The sequence below is a fragment of the Amaranthus tricolor genome, chromosome 2 (assembly GCF_026212465.1).
Source record: "Amaranthus tricolor cultivar Red isolate AtriRed21 chromosome 2, ASM2621246v1, whole genome shotgun sequence".
Classification (NCBI taxonomy): domain Eukaryota; kingdom Viridiplantae; phylum Streptophyta; class Magnoliopsida; order Caryophyllales; family Amaranthaceae; genus Amaranthus; species Amaranthus tricolor.
In genome coordinates this window covers 27,054,334-27,075,936 of record NC_080048.1, presented here as the reverse complement: position 1 = coordinate 27,075,936, position 21,603 = coordinate 27,054,334, and the positions used below count along the sequence as shown (strand labels likewise).

The 21,603-nt window shown below is 36.0% G+C and overlaps 2 protein-coding genes across 3 annotated transcripts; one reads left to right on the top strand and one right to left on the bottom strand.

Annotated features, from left to right (window-relative positions):
• Positions 1 to 220: 220 nt before the first annotated feature.
• LOC130805684 (GDP-mannose transporter GONST3-like) lies at positions 221 to 10,216 on the bottom strand. The gene is made up of 3 exons (XM_057670464.1): positions 9,663 to 10,216; positions 2,285 to 2,473; positions 221 to 1,554 (listed from the first exon to the last, which is right to left on the bottom strand). Exons 2-3 carry the CDS (start codon positions 2,471 to 2,473, stop codon positions 619 to 621), a joined length of 1,125 nt encoding a protein of 374 aa, XP_057526447.1. The 5' UTR covers positions 9,663 to 10,216; the 3' UTR covers positions 221 to 618.
• Positions 10,217 to 17,137: 6,921 nt separating this feature from the next.
• LOC130805683 (uncharacterized) lies at positions 17,138 to 18,933 on the top strand. 2 transcript variants are annotated; one of them, XR_009040215.1, is made up of 2 exons: positions 17,138 to 18,512; positions 18,597 to 18,933. XR_009040215.1 is itself a non-coding variant. In XM_057670463.1 (2 exons), the coding sequence occupies exons 1-2, from the start codon at positions 18,405 to 18,407 to the stop codon at positions 18,831 to 18,833; spliced, it is 345 nt and encodes a 114-aa protein (XP_057526446.1). In that variant the 5' UTR covers positions 18,380 to 18,404; the 3' UTR covers positions 18,834 to 18,933. The 2 variants fall into 2 exon arrangements, 1 of the variants encoding a protein (XP_057526446.1); XM_057670463.1 differs by having other exon boundaries at positions 18,380 to 18,512.
• Positions 18,934 to 21,603: the final 2,670 nt, after the last annotated feature.

Sequence of the window (21,603 nt, the reverse complement as noted above, 5' to 3'; positions counted from 1 at the left end):
TTTATCTAATAACAAATTATGATCAAAATGTGAAAGAAAAGTTTTTTTGGTTTGTTCTAACGAATATTCCAAATCAAAATCCAAACCTAACCTATAAAAGCAACAAAATATCATGAGTTACTCTAATGAGAGATCGTCTCTCGATGAGACAACCTCAAAACAAGCAACATACATGCTAGTATTAGTAAGCAATAAAATTAATAAAATATCATTTGTAGCAATAAATTAGGACAGAGAGTACAAGTCTTTGAAAGAGATGATATGGTTCCTTCCAAGTTCCGACTCATTAGTTTAGTTAATTTCACTGCATAATTTTGACTTGCTGTTCTACAGTCAGTACAATTTCAACTTGGTGTTCTGCAATTAGCAAAACTGGACATTCAAAGAATAAGATTCTGGAATGAATAGGTTTCTTCTATATGGTAGTTGAAACGGTAAAGTCTCGGCCAGGCAAATTACAAGAACAATACACTGCTTGCCAATTGTAATCGACAAAAAAATGCCTAACGATTGGCACTGCATTTTTACCTCAAAATGCATCTGATCTTTCCATGAAGATTTTATGATCTCTTCGCGTGGCAATAGAGAGTACAGTCCTTGAGCAACAAAAAAGTCTTATTATTCTTCTACTTTGGAACTTGACTCTAAATTGTTATGATCTTCTTTATTGTTCTGCATCTCCAACAGTTTTTGTTCTTCCTCTTGGCTTTCATGTGGCTCTGTGGCTTTCACGGGCTTTGGTTTGCTTGAAGACTGCTGATACATAACACCACCCGACATACAGATAAGAAGACCAACTGTTCCGACAAGAGTTGAATGTTTATCCCAGATTATAAGGTTGATAACAACGGTTAATAACTTGTTAACTATTCCAAGAACTGTAAAGCCTGTGGCGGAGATAGCTTGTCGGCAAGAGAAGCCAAAGAAAGAGATCGAAAGTCCAAACAAGCATGACAAAGCCACGGGCAGGATGACGCCAAATGAATACCAATCAGACTCCTCAGCTATCTCATGTTTTATTTTCTTCAGCTCGCCCATTATAAACAGCTCTAGTGGAAAGAGTAGAAGAGCTTCAAGATTGTTGTACAAGACTAAGCCCCATGTGTTCAAACCAATGGTCATAACCACATGTTTTATGTAAACAAAATCAATAGACATGCTAACTAGGTAAGCTAAAGCCCAGCTGTAAGCCATCACTGTGAACTGATAATCGATGATCACATATAGGACACTCCCACCAAAGATAGTGGCAAGTGAGGCCCAAGTTTTGACCGATGGCCATGGCTGATGCAGAAAGAAGGTCTCTCCAATGGCAACAAAGATGGGGACTACCGAGCAGAAAACAATGAATGTGTCTACATTCGCATGGAGGAGGAGCTCACTATTGGTGAAAAGAGAGAGATAGAAGATAATTGCAGCAGGAAGGAACCGCCACATGGTCATAAGGTCAAGGCGGTCATGTTCTACCCACTTTAGCCAGCCACAAACTAAAACGCCTGCAGCACTGGTGAAATACTGCAGTGCAGTTAGTGCACCAGGATACGGGAATGAAATGTGTGCCAATATCGTTATGATGCTAAGAACAAACAACAACGAACAAAACAAAGTTTGACAATGTAACTAAAAAGGACACAAAGATTTAAGGAGGTTCACCCAATGATGGCTACGTCCTCCGTGGTGTGTAGTTTCTGTTTATATTATATCAAAAGAATACAAACAGCACTTCTTAATGAAGAATTATAATTGAGAAAGAGATAACAAACAAAAGGCTATGTGTTTGGCTTAGGGGTTGTGTTTTATTGTGTTTGATGTGTGAGTATGAGAGCTCTATTTATAGTACTAGGTACATGAATATGAATAGCTCACTTGAATACATAGTTAATGTTGAGTAATGAATACTATGAAATAACTCTAAGGATTTGAAAGGTCGAATACAAGCATCCCATGCATATCAGAGACTGCGCTCGACCGGATCAGAGAGTTCGCTCGGTCGAGCGAGCATCAGCTACATTCTGGAGCATTCTGTCTGACCGCTCGACCTACCAAAATGACTCGCTCGGTCGAGCGACCATACTGCTTCCTCTGTCAGAATTTTGATCGAGCATACAATAAATCAAACCCTTTCATTTTCTTCATTATTCTTCATTAACACCTATAATTCTTCATGAATACTCTCCACATAATTACACCCACTTAGTTTCCATCAACCAAGAGTCACACACATGAATTCATCCTTTAATGTGCACTCAAGTCACACATGCTTATTCATAACAGGGAATTTCATTACAGCCCATTTGTTGATGATTGAGAGCAAAGATGCCGACAGGCAATAGCCAGCAGCTACTCCATATACTGATGCCTGTTGCATCAAGAAACCATACCATGTCACTCGTACTTCAGTTCCAGAGGAACCAGTTGCATCTACATTTTTATTCACTTCAGTGGACTTTGGATTCTCGAGGTCGCCGGACATCTGAAAAGAAGTACGTAAAGTTCAAAATGGTTCATTATAAGAATCAACCAACATTCTGCACAACATATCCCATATTCATGATAGTTCCCCATCAAATAGTAACAGTTTGTTCATGGCACTCAAGTGATCAGCAACATTTGATAACCTCTAAAGTGTCAGATGTATACAATCAAGCCTTGTGACAGAAATGAGGTCATTTCCGATTGACAAAAGTAGTCAACAAATTCCTTTAAAGGATTAAAGCAAAGATGTGATGGAAAACAGAGTTTACAATTTTCATTTACTATAATCCAATCAAAGACCAAGTCAAACCCTGTAAATAGCCCCCGAAAACGATTCATAAGAGAATTAAAGTAGGCAATTATATTCAAGGGAATTCGGGGATATTTGATTGAATAAAGAGCTTGAGGATTCTTGGATAAAAGGGAAGTAAGTCATGCAATAAAAGATATGAACTTCAATAGGAATTTAGTACTACTCTTGACGCAAGAGCTAAGCTTGATTATCTAAACACATAGTAAGAATAAATCATAATCTATATGAAGGACCAAAGGAAGGTCACGCAGAATCTCATTTTTCTTGTTAATCATCAAACATGTGTCATTACAACAACCTAAGGAAGTTTCTCATATAAGGAGGCATCATCACATAAGAAGTAGAACGTAAATCAATACAACATGAAGGGTAAAATTTATTACAACTAAAATATTTATTCTAAATCCACCAATGATTTTGAAGGCATCATTCAATATTTTAAATGCGACATAAAGTAGAAAAAAATTTTCAAATAAGTCAATTCACGCCCAAAGATAAACACCAACAAAAAACAAAGTAGATATCCTACAATAGACTATGTGGTAAAATCCAACCATCATAAGTCATAACAAATTGGATGAAAGATGCCAATTCACTAGAAACAATTGAGTCTTATGCTACCAAGTGACACCAAAAATTCAAAAATTATCTCCCAAATCAAACACCAAAACTATAAATGCCAAAAGTGGAAAAAACATAGAAGCAACAAAAAACATCACACAAGTGATAAAAAATTCATCAGCTCCAATCTTACACTTAATTTTCCTATTGAATAGAACAAACAAGACCAAAAAGGACAAGAAATGAGTGCTAACACTTAAGATATACATCATTAGCTTCATGAGTCAACTTTCTACAGCAAGCATAATCAACATCCTAAGAAAAGCCAAATATAGACATGCATTTGTATCTCTTTGGTCGCACTTATCCAAATATAACTATACACCCAATTGTAGGAGTACCTAACTGACAGAACAGAAAACTGAAATGTAAGAGTACTAACAGATATAGTATAAGGCACAGGAATTATAAAAGAAACTTATGTTTTTCACTACAACATAATACATCTAATTACCAAAATAAATAAACTAACAAAGCCAGAAATTAGGCTACTAACACAACCTATCAAATGCCATAACTAGGAATTAGGATCATTAACTGACCAATATGCACTACTCTGAAAAATAACATAACTGTCTTAGACTAAATCAAACACACTGACTAAATCAGAATTAATGACTAATTGTCAACAATCAGGACCGAAAACCAGTACAAACATCAACTGATTCACAGGAAGTGCAAATGATATCGGAAGGTTGGTAGTGTGCAAGAAAGATAGCTCTCAGAGATGTCAAGACTCTTCTGATCGTTTGACTGCTGAAGAGCTCAAAACAGTGAAGTTGTGTTTCAAGAAATCATCCATTAGCTCATGAAATATTTTGAAGTAAAGGGAAGGTGAAGTAGTGATCTCGGTAGCTTCTCGCTAAGTGGGTACCTTTTCCAAAATCACTCTCCCATGCAAAACTATATTCACCTTCCATGACCACCCATACCTCCTATTAATTATACAATCCAATATAATTAAAAAAAGTTGCAAAAACTAATTGTTTTTTAACATATTGAGAATTTGATCGAGTTTAATCAAGTGAATTCCAACTTCCAAGTCTACAAGCAAAATCATTAGCATAGATTTAAAAAGAAAAAAAAAAATCAAAGATCGGTTAGTTTTATAATTTTCAAGTAAAAGAGTTCAATATTTGATACACCATTATATATTAGGGTCCACAAAAGCATATGTAAGGTTATCTCAATAGAATAAAAAAGGATAATGCTAAAGTTTTTGCCGAGAAAGTTATTGAAGAATTAGAATAGGAGATGACTTCGGATGCAAAGGATACTTGGATAAAGACGAGAAATTCTATCATTCTAACAGCTAAAGAGATTTTAGGAGAATCACGTTGTGGTTCCAGGGTAAAGAAGGATATAACGTGGTGAAATGAGGAGGTCAAGAAAGTTATCAAAGAAAAAAAATGTTATCTTACATTAGGAAGATGAAGGAATGAGAAAAACTTAGCTACGTATACGGAAATCAATACCAAGACAAAAGTAGCTATCCGATAGAAAAAAATGCTATCTTGCATTATGAAAATGAAGGATTTTAAGAGGTATTTAACATATTAGATAATATATATATATATATATATATATATATATATATATATATATATATATATATATATATATATATATATAGAGAGAGAGAGAGAGAGAGAGAGAGAGAGAGAGAGAGGCAAGTAAAAACTAATGACATAGGTATAGTGAAGTGTATAAAGGATAAGGATAAGAAAACTTTAGTTCAGGATGAGAACATCAATAATCGATGGAGGAAGTATTTTGATGAGTTATATAATGGAGAACAATGAAATTTTGTAGGAGACACAACAATCACTCTCTTATATAAAAAAGAAATTTATGCGAAAAATACAAAAAATAAAGGTGGAAGGGGACTTGAAGAAAATAAAGTTAAGGAAAGCAGTTGGGCCAGATGGTATACCTATTGGTATGGAGATGCCTAAGGACAACTTGAGTGACTTTCCTAACTAATCTATTCAACAAGATTTAGAGGACAAATAAAATACTTTACAAGAACATAGAAGATATCCAAGATTGCTCAAACTACTGAGGAATAAAACTCATGAGTCATACTATAAAGTTATGAGAAAGAGTGATAGAGATACGTATGAAGAGATGTACCTCCATAAAGAACCAATTTGAATTTATGCCAAAATGAAATCAATTCATCTTATGAGAAAAATAATGGAGTACTATGGGACTAGACAAAGATACTTACGTACGGTTTTTATTGAATTGGAAAAAGCATACGACAAGGTACCAAGAGAAGTACTTTTAGTGGGCGATGACAAAGAAGGGCATTCCCAAGAAATACATCAATATAGTGCAAGATATGTATCAAAAAGTAAACACATGTTAGAACATGTGGAGGGGCAACGGAGGATTTTCCAATCACAATTAGCCTTCATCAAGGCTCAATACTAAGCCCCTTTCTTTGCATAGCAGTTCTATATGAGTCGATTAGTACAAGAACGTTTGCCTGGGTGAATGTTGTTTGCGGATGACATTGTTTTGGTTGATGAGAACAGGGAGGAAATAAATGCAAAGTTAGAACGATGGAGATAAGAGCTGGAGTCACGAGGTTTCAAATTAAGTCAGAGTAAGACAAAGTACATGGAGTGTAACTTTAGCACAGATGGGACAACAAGAGGCACTATAAAGCTAGAAGAGAAAGAAATCACTTCAAGTGGATGCTTTAAATACCATTGGCTTATATTTTAGAGTAATGGTAAGTGGGGATTTCCAACAAGATGTAACCCATAGAATTAAGTGTGGATGACAAAATTGGAGCGGGGATATTATGTGTTCGAGGTGTTCCCTTAAAGTTAAAGGGCAAGTTTTATCGAACTACCATTAGATCGGCGCTACTATATGGATCAAAAGGTTGGGCTAGTAGAAACAGGGAAGTTGTGGAAATGCAAATACTTATATGGATGAGTGGACATACCTTATAGAATTCAAAACGAAGATATACGTAAGGGTTTTTGAGTTGCAATTGAGAAAAAGATGAAAGAGAATCATAAAAAAATGGTTTGGGCATGTGCAAAAACGATGTATTAGCAAACCAAAAAGAAAGATAGAAAGTTGAAGCTCTGCTCGAGAGACTCAAAAAGACGGCAAGAAAGACCAAAGAAAACTTAAAGGACAGGAGTGGAAAGGATATGAGGAATCTAGACTTACAAATAGAGATGGTAGAAAATCAAAATGAATTAAGAAGAAAAATCCATGTGGACAACCATTGGAGCTGATAAATTGGTTCATATAGTCAACCTCTATCTTTTGGGATTAAGGCTTTAGCATTGTTGTTGACATTAGAAAGCATATGTGAGGCAAGGAAAGAGAATGCGAAGCGGGTAAGTTCTCAACTTCATCACCAACACACTACCAACAACTAATCATACAAGTTTTGACATCATTCACCTATTATCCACACTGACCAGATTGAGATGTGTTAGCTACATTTTATCTTTATTTTTACCATTATAAGTGGCTTGTTTAGCGTGAGGAAACTACATGTTATTGCATTGGTTTATTGGATTTTACGCTTGTTTTGTTGCTTTGGTGTTTTTTTTCATCTCAAGATCTAATCATCAATACCGAGCACAAACTAGCCCCTTTGGTTGCATACATTGCTCACCTAAACACCAAGGGCTCAAAGAAGTGAAACGTCATGAACCAAGCCAGAAGAACAAGCCAAAAAGAAGCCTCCACTTGACCAGAATAGGCTTGAGCCAAGGTAGCTCGAGCAGCACAGGAGCATTGCTCGAGTCAAAAGCTGAGTATTACATATCTGAAGTTCGCTCGACCGGTCGAACAAGTTGGCTCGGGTCGAGCGAAGTACATTCAAACTTTCAGAGCTTCTGATCATAAGTAGGATTCAATTTAGGAGTACAGGACATCCGCTTGAATGATCGAGCAAGATGGCTCGGGTCAAGTGGAGCCAAATTTCACATTCTGTCCAATTTTTGAAGTTTTAGATGTTGGAGCTGATGGTGGCTCGACTGGTCGAGCAGCATCCGCTCGGGTCGAGCGAAATGGGCGGCAATAGCTTTTGCGATCTTTTTAAGTATCATTCGAGGTCCAATTACATTTTATTGCTTCTAATTGCTGCTGCCAAGACTGCCAACCACCCTACCCTATCCATTAGGAGTGACACCCCCCCTTCTACAACTTAGGGGTAGTGGAGCAATCATGAAACCACCACCCCCACTTGTTTTTGAAGCCTATAAATAGAGAAGAGGAAGATGGAGCTATCATCTCAGTTTTCACCTTTCATTTTTGAGTAATTTCTATGTATTCTTCATAGCTTTGCTTTCATTTCAATTAAGAATTAGTGTTAGCATAATTTCCCTTTCAATTCAATTAAGTACTTTCACTTTCCAAATACAATCTTAACTTCATCCTTTATTGTAATATTTTGCAACTTGGAATTCTTTTACCATTGATGTACTATTATTGAGGCTTTTGGAAGGTATTACTTTGAATCATCGAATCATCTTGTGTATCCTTAGATTGAACTTAAAAGAGTGACTTCTATCCTTACTTATATTGTTTTCAATTCATATCACTTAGTTATCTTTGATTGTTTGCCTTTAGTTTCATATATTCATGCTTATAGTTCTTCAACTTATATTACACCCATCTCTTTAGGATACTTTAGTTTAATTTATTCATCTATATTTCTTGGCTTGTTTGCAATCTACAATTTCAATGAGTATGAGTGAGTAGTTTATTTTGGCTTAGGCTAGGCATCATCACCTTGTATGTAGTTTGAATTGCTTTCTTTACCTTTGGCTTGGTTGTATCGTTTATGATTTAAGATGGATTTTGCTATCATGTTGTAGTGTCATTGAATAGGGGGCGAGAGTCGATTTTTAACGATAACCTATGCTTAAAAGTTAAGACATCTCCATGAGAATAGGTAGATGCTTTGATTGGAAATTTTGAATGTGTGCTTCATGTCTTAAATTATGCTTAGCTCCATGAGAATAGGTAGTTGAGTATGCTTAGGAAACTTTTGTTGCTCGAGAGAGAACATTAGTACTTATGATACGTTCTTCCGCATAACAAAATATCCATGACCTTAGGTAAATGTTTAGTAAACACTACTTTGGTGAGAGAGCTTAGCCTATGCCTCTTTAAGATTATTGATCATTTTATCCTTGCTTTTAGTTTATTGTATCCTTATTTACTTTTATGTTTTATTTTCATTAAGTACTTTTAATTGCTTGTTTTGATTAAATCTATCTCCAAACATCATATTATACGTTTTCGAACACACTAATCGATAAAGAAACTTAACCCCCACTCCTTGTGGATTCGACCCGTACTTGCCAACGTACTACGCTACGCCGTGCACTTGCGGTATTACTATTGAAGGACGTAAAGTCCCGATCAGGATGGTTGCAATGCAGACCTCACAACATTAAAAGCATATGTCATCCTACATGCACATTGTTCTTCTCATCATAAATGGGGATGAAGAGGGTAGGAAAGATAATCCGCTTTCCCATCAAAGATCGAACAACAAACAATAAGCTCATTTGCTCTGGATAATACCACATCCTAATCAACATCTTAGTATAATTTAATCAAGATTCAAAACAATGTCACTTTCGCCAATAACGACCGAATTCACAAGTCACCAATAGTTTAATTGTCCTATGTATTCCAAATAGGCAACTACCACTATTCACAAGAACTTCTATACCCAACTCACAACCCAAAGTAACAATAATATGCACTACCAAGAAACTTACAAGCCACCAATACTATAAATAACCCACATATCTCAAATTCCACCAAATTCACAACTTATTAACAATCAATTACCAGCAATTCACCTAATTCAATGCTCATGTTTGATTCCAAATAACAATTGCAAATTAAATACCATAGTTAGCATAAACTTAAACACAAATTAAATATCAATAAAACAAAAATAAACACGTTTGCTACTGCTATATTAATTTTTTAAGTTTTGAAGGTTTTCTCAATTTATATGCAGGACTGCAGTGAAAACAATACTAAAAGGCTAAGAGCGAATACACTAGCTGTTAACCACTCCTAGTCTCAATAGCAAGATACACCAGCAAAACATGGATAATAAATTTCAGACAAGATATTGATGGATTAATCCTCATTCAAAAGACATAGAAAATTCAGAAAAATATACCTAGAAAAAGAAATCATGCATAACTATTCAAATCTAAAGAGATTTGAAATAGGAGTACAAGTTTACAAAGAAAATGCGAGTTGAATATAGAATATGGCGAGTGTACTGTGTGCCGGTGCTCCGCGCTATTTTCCAGCTTGCATCAAGCGTCAAATCAGACTATTAGAAATCAGAATCATTGCAATTTGCAAACATGAAAGAGTGATACTATGAATACCATTCACATTAATTGTTGAAATCAAAGTAAAAGTATTACATATTGATAGAGAGGAAGGTGACCAGACGCAAACGATTGTAGAACAGAGCAGTAGGAGTAGCAAAACAGGAATGCAGAATAGGAGAATTTTTTTAGGTAGGAATTAGGAATTCAGGATGTTTATTGTTTAAGACTTGGGATTTAATCCTTTTCCAGTTTCTACCGACTAGCCAGTAGTGAAAATTTGAAAGCTTTTTTTTTCTCTAGAAATGATTCCAAAATAACTTATTTTCCAAAATTAAGTGACTCCTAATCCGATACTAAGTTTTGGTTGTATTTCCTGTTACTATCAGTGGTCAAGAATGACACCAATGACCCAGTGATTATTGCTGTGAGACGCTTTCCTCATTTCCACACTTGGTCTCCTCCTCCCTCTGGCTTGGTAAAGGTTAATATGGATGCTAATGTGGCTGCTATAACTTATCGGGGTCTGGGGGCTATGATTTGGGATGATAAGGGTGCTGTTTTGGTGGCGGGTTGATGCAGGATCACCTACATTTAGTTCTCATGATCTAACCAGATCAATACCATGATTCATCATATGGAAGATGTTCAAATTCAATGTCCAAATGTCTAGTCTTTTAATTTTGTAGTCATGAACTAAATCTTCTTTAATTTGAGTCTTCTTTAACTTGAGTCTTTATTTTGCATTGTCATTTGTGTAATGAAACAAAGTCTTAGAAATGATTAAGCCAGGTTTAGGATTAAGCTTAATCATGTCTCATGTTTAGTTAATCGAGTTGTAATTTTTATTTTATTGAGTCTAGTATTTATTTTTACTCATAGGACGTCCATTACACAATTAAAATGTATGGATCAAAGCCAACTAATCAGATTCTACAAATTAAGCCGTTGCATTCCTCAAAACCAACTAATTTAGAACAGCTATACATTCAGAAGATTGAGTGGATTTTTGTGATAATATCTTCTTCAAATCAGCCACAACTAATCCCAAGAAGATAGAAGACATAATTTGTAAATCCAAATGGAGCTAGCTATTGGAGACAAAAAAATCAACAAAAATCTCCTTGTGCTTTTACTAGCTGTTGCATTTTATTGCCATTTTGGTTGTACTTTCACTTTCAAAATTTGTACTCTCATGCTTTCTCATTGTTGAATACTTTAGTATAAATACGTTGTTTGCTCCCTTGTAAGGCACAATGATTTTAACATTCTCAATACAAAACAACCTTTGAGCAAATTCCTTTGTTCTCTCTTTGCAATTTACTTTAACTTGGATTGGTTTTAGTAAGTTGAAGTTCCTATGCTTTTCATTCTTTTGGCTTAAAGTTTGAATGTGTTCTTAGGAGCTCTTGGATTTAATTTGTGGTGAATCTGTATCAAATTAAGCCTTGGATCAGCCATTTTCAAGTTGTTCATTCAGCATATCTTTTCTTAATTTTTCTTATTACAAAACCCATAAAATCACAAAAAAAAAAAAAACATTTTACAGTATAACTTTAACTTTCAGGCTTAATTGCTGAATTTCAAAACCTCAAAACATACGTGTGCATATAGTTTGGTCCATGTTCAAAGCATAGCCAACCTATATCATCTTGGTATTAGAACCAAGGCTACGCTCCTAGCCTTAATTTCATTCATTCACAAAGCAAAACACCATGTCTCAAAGTGGTGAAGGAGAAACAAGTGATTTGAGCAGAGTTATTGAAGAGCAAAATGCCACCATTAGATATCTACAAGCCCAACTTAAAGAGTTTCTACACCTAAAACGCACCCTAAGGGAAGGTGGGGATGATGAGTCTGAAAGTCCTAAAATTAATAGGCAAACAAGCCGTGGAGATGATCTTAAAGTCGACATTCCAGTATTTGAAGGAAGATTAGATGGAGATGAGTTCCTTGAATGGCTAAGAACCGTTGAAAGGGTATTTGATTACAAGAATACGGAAGAAGAAAAGAAGGTAAAGACAGTAGCATTAAAATTGCGCAAATATTCCGGATCGGGTTTTTCAAATCGGATATTTTTGAACACCCCTAATACTGCCCATGTCTCGAACGTGTAAAAGTACATTATAAGCTGGTTTAAAGAATATCTCATGATTTTGGCCGTATATTTGGTGGCACGACCACCGCATTACTATTGCATTTTTACGCTATGTGGATAAACAAGAGTTTCAATATCTTTGAGGCTAAAAATATCACTAACTATGTCTCGATAAATTTTCTACAATTGCCTATTATAGATGTCCTAGTGAATTTTCTATGTTTTTAGGTTAGGGCGTGGGGCTTGACAATTTTTAGTTTATACTAGGTAGGCTAAGGTAAGGAAAGGGCTAGGTGAGAATTGAACCCATGACTTTGCCTTGGAAAAGTGATATTTAGTCCAACTGAGACAATACCCAATTCTTTGGGCTCGACACTTATATGAGAGGAAAAGTGAAATATTGGTGAGGTCTTTACCCATGTAATGCAAAATTTTAAAGTGAGGAATAAGTAATATAGCAAAGTCTTCATGATGGAAGAAGTAGTAACAAGTTATTTCTCTTTCCATGGTTTATTTCCTCTCGCGTAATTATACATTAAGTTTTTTTTGTTTTCATTTGAGGATTTTTCATTGTTACACATGCTCATCGCTTTTATAATTTACAAGGTTACTTGTAATCTTGAGTTTAGATGTTAAATAATTGCTCTTTTGACATTTGAGGACCTATATGAAGATGCTAATTTATTTGGTACCCGGTGCTTTTTCTTACTGCAAGAACATTTTTTGTGGTTTTCAGAACATGAGCCTTCTCAGTAAAGGATGGAAGCAAGCAGAGGACATAATGGAATTCAACTTTTGTTGGCTGCGGAGCAAAAAGCACAACACATTGTTAATGCAGCCAAAAATGGTATGTATGTATTTCACATATATGTATTGTTCCTTTGCATATGTCTTTGCTGTTTAACCCTGGATCTCTAATTTCTTTAACATAAACCAACTTAAATAACTATTGTTGTCATCACCAATAATTTGTAATTGACTTGGGTTGATTGTGTGAAGCACACTTATCCATGCACAGAACTAGAGGTTTATGTTTCTGGGAGTTGGGATTCCCTTTTTTTCCTAGCATTGTTCATGTAAAATTTTGTGGTCTTATGTAATTCATTGTTGTTGGGAGTTGGGATTCATGAATGAGGGTGTGCTCTTATTAGTTTGCTTGATATGATGAAGAGATTAGTAATGGTAGGGTAATTATTTAACCACAGAAAAAAGACATGTGAAATCCCATTATTGTCAGTTTTTTTTGTTTGTTTGTTTTGTTTGTTTGTTTTTTTTATAGCTGTGACTCTTGTCATTTTTTCTCAGTTGAAGATGACATTATTAGTTTATTACCTTGAATTATATTAATTAGTGGCTGTGAGATGGGCATTATAGCCTCTTAATCAATTCAGTACCCTTCTTATTATCGTTTAATAGGTTTGGTTTTGACACCAATGTTTTGCCTTCTGGTCCTCTTTTATAGCCAAGATGGCTAAACTGAGACAAGCAAAAGAAGAGGTTGAGCGGGAGATTTCTGAGTTTCGTGCGCAAATGGAAGCCGAATTCCAGAGGAAACTTGCAGAGGTGAGTTGATATGAAACACCTTAGATAAAGTTTTGTAAAGAATTAACTTCATTGTGTTGGGTCTATGAATGTTCTCAGTTTTGTAAAGAATTAACTTCATTGTGTTGGGTCTATAATTTGAGATGGTAGAAAATCAGAATGAATTGAGAAGAAGAATCCATGTGGACAACCATTGGAGCTGATAAATTGGTTCATATAGTCAACCTCTATCTTTTAGGATTAGTGCTCTAGCATTGTTGTCGTTAAAAGCAGATGTGAGGTAGGTGAGATGTCTTACAAAGGGGAATTAGAAAAGGAGTGAAGACTAGATGGTTGTGAAGAACCCACGCGGCTGGATCGTGGCTGTTGGTGGCGGCAGCCTTCACGGCAGAAGGGGAGGAAAAGCGCAGCCTTGCTGCTGCTTGCGAGGAGAGGAAGACGCAGCCTTGCTGCTGCTTGCGAGGAGAGGAAGACGCGAATGCTTGCTGGTGAGGAAAGTGAGGAGGTGGCGCAGAGGAGAAGAGAGAAAGAAGGAGAAGGAGGAGAATGAGAGGAGAGTAACGGCTCGCTTGAGCGTTTAGGGTTTTCACGGGTTTTATACTTGTTATTGCTATTATTATTATTATTATTATTATTATTATTATTATTATTATTATTATTATTATTATGTTTATTTATTTATTTATTTATTTTTATCTCGATTCATTTTCTTGCGAGACCCAACTAAAAGACTCACATTCGTGGGTTCACACATTTTAATAAAATAACCATTTTAATTCGAACCTATTTATTTGAGAAATCGTAACTATATATATATATATATATATATATATATATATATATATATATATATATATATATATATATATATATATATATATAAACTTCAACACAAATTAAACACAAACTTAAACATTATAGCCTCTTAATCAATTCAGTACCCTTCCTATCATCGTTTAATAGGTTTGGTTTTGACTCCATTGTTTTGCCTTCTGGTTCCTATTTTATAGCCAAGATGGCTAAACTGAGACAAGCAAAAGAAGAGGCTGAGCGGGAGATTTCTGAGTTTCGTGCGCAAATGGAAGCCGAATTCGAGAGGAAACTTGCAGAGGTGAGTTGATATGAAACACATTAGATAAAGTTTTGTAAAGAATTAACTTCATTGTGTTGGGTCTATGAATGTTCTCATTTTTTCCTATTTTTTTCCTTATCCTATTCTTTTTAGAGATTCATTTGAGATTAAGAGAGAAACGAGGATGAGCTAGAAGGCACTTTTTACTCCTCTGTTTATTTATCCTCTGTTTGTTTGTCCACTTTGTACTTGAAGTCTCATATGTTTTTATTTGCATATGTTAGTTTTAACAGCTTGTTTGGACATTCTTTAGGAAAGTAGGGGAGAGGATGGAATGAAATTAAAGGATAGGAACAAGGGGAGGGAATGACAGTGAAGGGGAGCAATTTTTTTGCGAGGCAAGTATTAGATCGAATACAGAAAAAAAGAAGGATTCATATTTCATTGCTTGAAAGCAATGATGTTTGTCTGGAGAAAGTTAGAGGTGGATAGAAAGGTTTTAAATTTCCTTCATTGCTTGAAAGTCATTATTATCGGAAAGAATTGGAAGTGTCACAAAGAAAGAACAGATTATATATGATCTTACCACCAAAGAGTATAAAGCTTCTTTATATTGAAGTTAATTTAAGATTCCTGCATCAGTGCTCCTGATTGCTTGCTTTTCCATTCCTTGCAATCTATTTCAAAGCTAGGAATTGTCAATTGTTTTCACTGCTTGTACTTGTTTGATTAAGACCATGGATAGTGGAATATTAGATAAAATTGTAGTACAAAAATGGTCAATTTGAAATAATTTGTTGGTCTATAGTCTTTCTGATTTGTTTAATGGCTCATATTTTTCCTGGGGTATTTTCATGGGCCCATAACAGGGTTATGGTTATTAAGTTTTTTTTAAACTTCACCATAGCTTGACGTTCTAATGGCCTGTGTTAATGTCTCCAATAGCAAGCCTATAGTCTTTTTAGCTTTTCTACATACTCATGTGTAACTTTGCATCGAGTAGCAATGAAATAGAATATGCAAAAACAAAGTTCTGTTGGAGATGGCACTATTCATCCATGTGAAATGTTCACTGTCTTTTCTAGGAATGGCTTCTGGCATCATGTAATTAGTAATTGTGTTGGATACCATTATTTTCTTATGTTTGGAAAGATTTATCGTGTGCCTTAAAAGAAATCCTCTTTCTGTTTTCATTTTTCCAATGCCCTTATTTGGCTACCACCTAAGTTGAATTTGGGTGATCAGTTATACAATACATTACCCTTATAATGACAGATTGGTTGTTTCCGATTGAACCATCATTGCAAATGTCATGTTCAACTTTAGTAACAACACGATTTAATGTCGTTTTTTTTTTAGTTCATGATAGTCCAAAGCCAAAAATTGTAAATTTGTGTCAAATGAAGTATGCTCTTGATATCATTGTTGAATCGGGTTTTCTTTGCTCGAAACCCATTCTTTTTCCTATGGAGAAAAATCATAAGCTGGCAATATCAACTAGTCCTCTTCTTAAAAATGGTGAGCAGTATCGCAGGTTAGTTGGTCGACTTATTTATCTGTCTTTTACCAAGACCTGATTTGGCTTATTCTGTACATATACTTTCTCAATTTCTTGGTGCACCACGTCGTGATCATTGGGATGCTGCTATTCGAGTGATTCAATATCTTAAAGGATGTCTTGGTCAAGGCATTCTTCTTCGTTCGAATTATGATCTATCTTTAAGGGGGTGGTGTGATTCAGATTGGGCTAGTTGTCCTCTTACTCATCAGTCATTATCGAGTTGGCTAGTTTTCCTTAGACATTCTCCTGTTTCATGGAAAACCAAAAACCAAGTTACAGTCTCTATATCGTCAGCTGAAGCAGAGTATAGGTCTATGGCTGCTGTGACTTGTGAACTTAAGTGGCTTAAAGGTTTGCTTAGTAGTTTGGGGGTGCATCACCAAAAAGCAATGTCTTTGTTTTTTGATTGTCAATCTACTCTCTACATTGCTCAAAAATCGGTGTCATGAACGCACCAAACATATTGAAATTGATTGTCACTTTGTGCAAGATGCCATTCAAGATGGTACCATTATTCCTTACTTGCTGATATTTTCGCACAAAAAGTGCGACTAAACCTAGGTCCAGTCGCACTTTTTATGCAACTCCTCCTAGGTTCAATCGCACTTTTTGTGCGACTCGTAATTTTTTTTTATTTTTTGAATTTTGAAATTCATTTTGTTTATTTAGTTTATTTTTAAGTTATTATTATTTAATAAATGTTGTAATAAATTTTTTTATTTTAATATATTATTATATTATGATAATATTATTATAATAATTAGTTTTGAATTTAAATAATTTATTTAAATGTTTAATTATTTTTTAATATATTAATTAAAATTTAGTTGTTAATTATTTATTAATATAATAATTGTTAATAAAATTCTATTTTAGATGTTAATTAAATTTAGTTGTTTAATTATTTATTAATATAATAATTGTTTATTTGTTTATATGTGTAAATTATTTTAGTTGTTAATAATTTATATGATTGTAAGTGTTTATTAAATTTAATTAAATGTTTATTAAATAAATATTGTAAGTGTAATTAAAATGAATATAACTTAATGTATTTTTTATGTTTTTAATTTTTTATTAATAGTTTATTAAATTATGAAAATTGTAGTAAATGGCTAGAAATCAGGGAAAAAGAAAAGGCTTTTTTAGAGGGTTATTGAGCAGCAATAGTTCTACGCCAAGTTTACTGAGAGGGGATCCCCATGAAAGGGGGGTTACGGGTTCTGCAAGGCGAGCCAGGCAGGAACAGGCGGCTAGACATAGTCAGGCCCAACGTTCGAGTACCCTAGACCATGTGCGTAGTCGCTTTGAGTGCCAGACTAGCCTGCGTAGTAATACGGTCGGCTCATGTTATGATGATACTGATTACGATGAGTTTGTTTTTCGGGAAGAGTCTGTCGATCAGGATGAGTCTGTTGGTCATCCTGTTGATTGGACGCTCGTAAGTGGGCATGCCGGTCAGTTTAGGATATAGAGGGCATAGCACCGTTGGCACTTCTGATCACGTAGGAGTCAGCCAGGTTGAGGATGCAGCTCTATGGGGAAAGAGGGGCTCACAGTCCGCGGACATGGACTGGTTGATCACATCACCCCAGCCCGGGGACCCTGTTGACACCAGTTTAATACCCAGCTACGGTGGGCACATAGCAAAGGTTATATTTGAGGGATCGGAGCGCACGCATCCGATTTCGGATTGTCGCGCTAGGAAGAGGACGTTGGAGGCGATCATCAAACTGTAGGACATGTTTGATGAGCTGTACGGGGTGTTACCTACCACTTCTCTAGGTCGTCTGCCGTACATAATGCACCAGCACATTGATAGTGCTCTTATTACGGCCTTTATGGAGAGGTGGCAGCCTGATACCAACACCTTCCACATGCCATGGGGGGAGATGACCATAATGTTGCACGACGTACAACGTATTTTAGGAGTTGGCATTGACGGTTCACTTCCCGCTGAACCTACTGATGGTGAGTGGAAGCTTGGCCTGGCCGGTCTGTTTGGGGAGCCAGTGTCGGAGCTGCGTAAGAAGGGGTACTTCACCAGCGGGAGCATTAACATTGGTGAAATGTTGCAGCTATGCCACCGTTCTCAGTCTCTGGAGACTCGGACTACTATGTATTACATGGCTATAGTGGGTTCCACGCTACTGGTGGATAAGACTAGAGTCGGGATGTGGCCTCACCTTATGCTTACTGTGACTGCTGATTAGGATAAGATTGGTTGGGGTGCAGTGATGCTGGCTAACATGTATCGCCAACTGGGTATGCCCACAAGGGCTGGGTGCAAAACTATTGCTGGTTGTTTGACACTGTTGTAGACATGGATTTACGAGTACTTCCCATCCTGCCGCCCAAGACCTCGTCAAGTTGATATGCCTAACAAGACTAGGGTGGAGATGTGGTCCCCGCAGAAGCCAATTCGTGAGCTGAGCAGACTGAGAGACTGTAGGATTATACTAGACTCCATGATAGAGACACAGGTTTTGTACATGACCTCACACATCGTTATACTAATTATTTTAATTTTATATTATGTTGTTTATGTTAATTTTCTTTGTAAGCAGGTGGAATGGACTCCGTACATGACTTCTTCTAGGGCTTTATTGAACGAGCACCCACGCACCGCCTATATCGAAGGTATCACCTGTTTTGATATCGTGGAGGTGTATTTGCCTAAGAGGACAGTCAGACAGCTTGGTTTTGTACAAGCTATTCATAGACAGGCTGTTGATGTGTATTTGGATGAACTTAGAGATTTTTTTGCCGAATGGCAAGAGTTTAGAGGGCACAGCCCTTCATAGACATTTATGTTTGTATTGATGAAGAATTTGTTGATGTTGTGTTGTATTTCTACACGGCAGTAACTAGTTTTAGTATTATGCGTTGCGTTTGATTCACTAACATATTTATTCACGAACTTAATTATGGAATGAATACTATAAATACAATTACTATAATGAATACAATTAATAAAATGAAAATACTAAGTACAATCAGTACAATAAATACAATCAACACAATAACTACACAACATTGTACTATGGAGTATCTAAATTGACTGCATCTTCGGCGATGTTATTATGTTGTGGTCGTTGTACATTGCACAGTCTATTCCAAAGTGATATCCTATTGCGATGCTGTCTCTCTAAATCTCTACATGAATTGTTAGCTGCTGCTCTCCAATTTTGCTGGACTGGCAGCAATGGAGATAAATCATCGTTCATTAAAAGCTGAACATTATGATTTCAGTTCACCTAAAGAATATGTACAACTTTATTAACACCATGCATTCCCCCTGTTCTCCTTACCGAAAGCACTAAACAATTATACATTGGATTACCATCTGCAGAGCCATAATACGCAATTGCAATGTTGAGAAACATTGCTGCAGAATACAATACCGTCATTTTCATCCAATGAATGTACGGGGTAGGTCCTTTGCTATGGGCACCAATTCTGCATATAACATTCTCCACCAACTCTGCTGATAGATACACGCGTTCATATTGATCTCTATGCGTTTGCATTTCTAAACTCATTGCACGTTGTAAAAGAGGCCATGCCTCCTCGCCCCCTAACTCTGTGACGGCAATAGCTCTAAATCCACAGTTTCTGTCACCTATAACATCAATCCAATCAAACAGGTACAACGGAAAAATATACGAGATATGATTTGTTCACGAAAAATTTAAAAATCACGACCTGCTGAACCATCTGAAAAATAACAGTTTATTAATATCATTCAATTGAACTAAAACATATATGATTATAGGAAAGGAAATACGGGTACCAGATAAGTTGAAACTGAAGTTAACTCCAACTGACGATTGGTTTGATCGGTTGCTAGATCTACCACTAGTACTCCCACGTGATGAAGATCTGGATCCACGACCCCTTGAGGATGATCTACTGTACTCGAACGCACTTTTGTTTCTCCTGAGGGTTCTGCTTGTCGTTGGTCTTCCCTTCCTCTGTAGACTTGCTTGTGGCTCAGGTATATCGGTATTATCAGGGTGTAGTTCATGTTCAAGTACCTGAGACATGCGTCGTACAACTGCGGGATCGGCTTTTAAAACTTCATCCACCAACGATTGAAAGTACTCCTTATCATTAGCGTTTGCGTGCCATACTTCTTCGTTGGCGTCTTATTCAGCCTCTAAGTACTTTAACATTTTCCAAAATGGATATATATCGTCCAAGTACAACGAACCATGAGACCTGATTGACAAGTAACAGTAACACGCGCAGGGTAATCCGTGGATTCTTTGAAGTACACAACCGCATTTGTCAGAAACATAATCCCCCAAGTTTAACATCCGGTTTTGTTCCATCATCAATTGTTCCAAGGAAAATATGGAAACATGACGATACAGAGGTCTCAAAAAATTAAGTCGCGACGTCCTTGAAATCGAATTCATAGATTCCTGCAGAGCTTGTCTTATCCTCGATTGCTGATTCGTTATCTGTGCGTGTGCCCTTTTAAAGAGGGTATCAAATGAGCTATTACCGCTACCCAGGTAGTACTTGAAGGACGAGTGTCGGCTTTCAACTCTTGTGGTAGTCTGGTTACCCAAGTGCAAATAGTCATTCGTCCACGCACGCACAAATTTCTCTTTGTGAGAAATCCATGTTCCAACCAAATATCGAACGACCCTCCTGTTCTTAGTCGATCAAGTAGACACAATCCCTTCCCACCTGTTTTCAAATTCAGGGATCGTCAGACTGTTAACTAAGGGGTTCCATTTTGTTTGCCTGAATATCTGCCCCTGTTGATTTCTCTTGCCGCCGCACAATTTGTCGACCTTGTTCTCCACGTCATTGCAAATATGCCATACACATATTAAATGTCATACATCTGCATTAAACAGAAATTTAAAATTAATTGAGATATATATATATATATATATATATATATATATATATATATATATATATATATATATATATATATATATATATATATATATATATATATATATATATATATATATATATATATATATATATATATAGTATATAGATCGACAATAATTAATCATTAAAACTTGTTTACCTGGAAAGACAACACGAATAGCTGCAGACAAACCCTCTTCTCGATCCGTTATGATTACGTTAGGCATCTGAACTCTGCCGTAAATATCCATCAACCTCTCCAACATCCAAGAATAAGACACAGCCGCCTCATCTCGCAACAAACAGAAAGCAACCAAGAAGTTGTGATTGGTTGGCGTCATTCCAATTATTTCCAAAGGGGCCACTTTTGTTTATTAGTTTTGTACGTTATGTCTATCAACACAATTATGGGGCCACGAACGTATCATCTGCATAGATGTAATCAATAATCTACTCAACTGCCCCTCACTATCCAAGTCTATCCAAACTACATAATTATGCTCCGTGGCAATATAAAGACAGTGTTGAAGAGAAGTCCTACCATCCATCTCTTTGCTCCTTATTGACTGTCTTACATTATAAATTTGATTCATACTAGCAAAAAAAAGGAAAATTCCTTTTAATTGAAGTCTTTATAAACGCTGGTTGCATGCTAGCTACACTAAGATCTCGTATGTG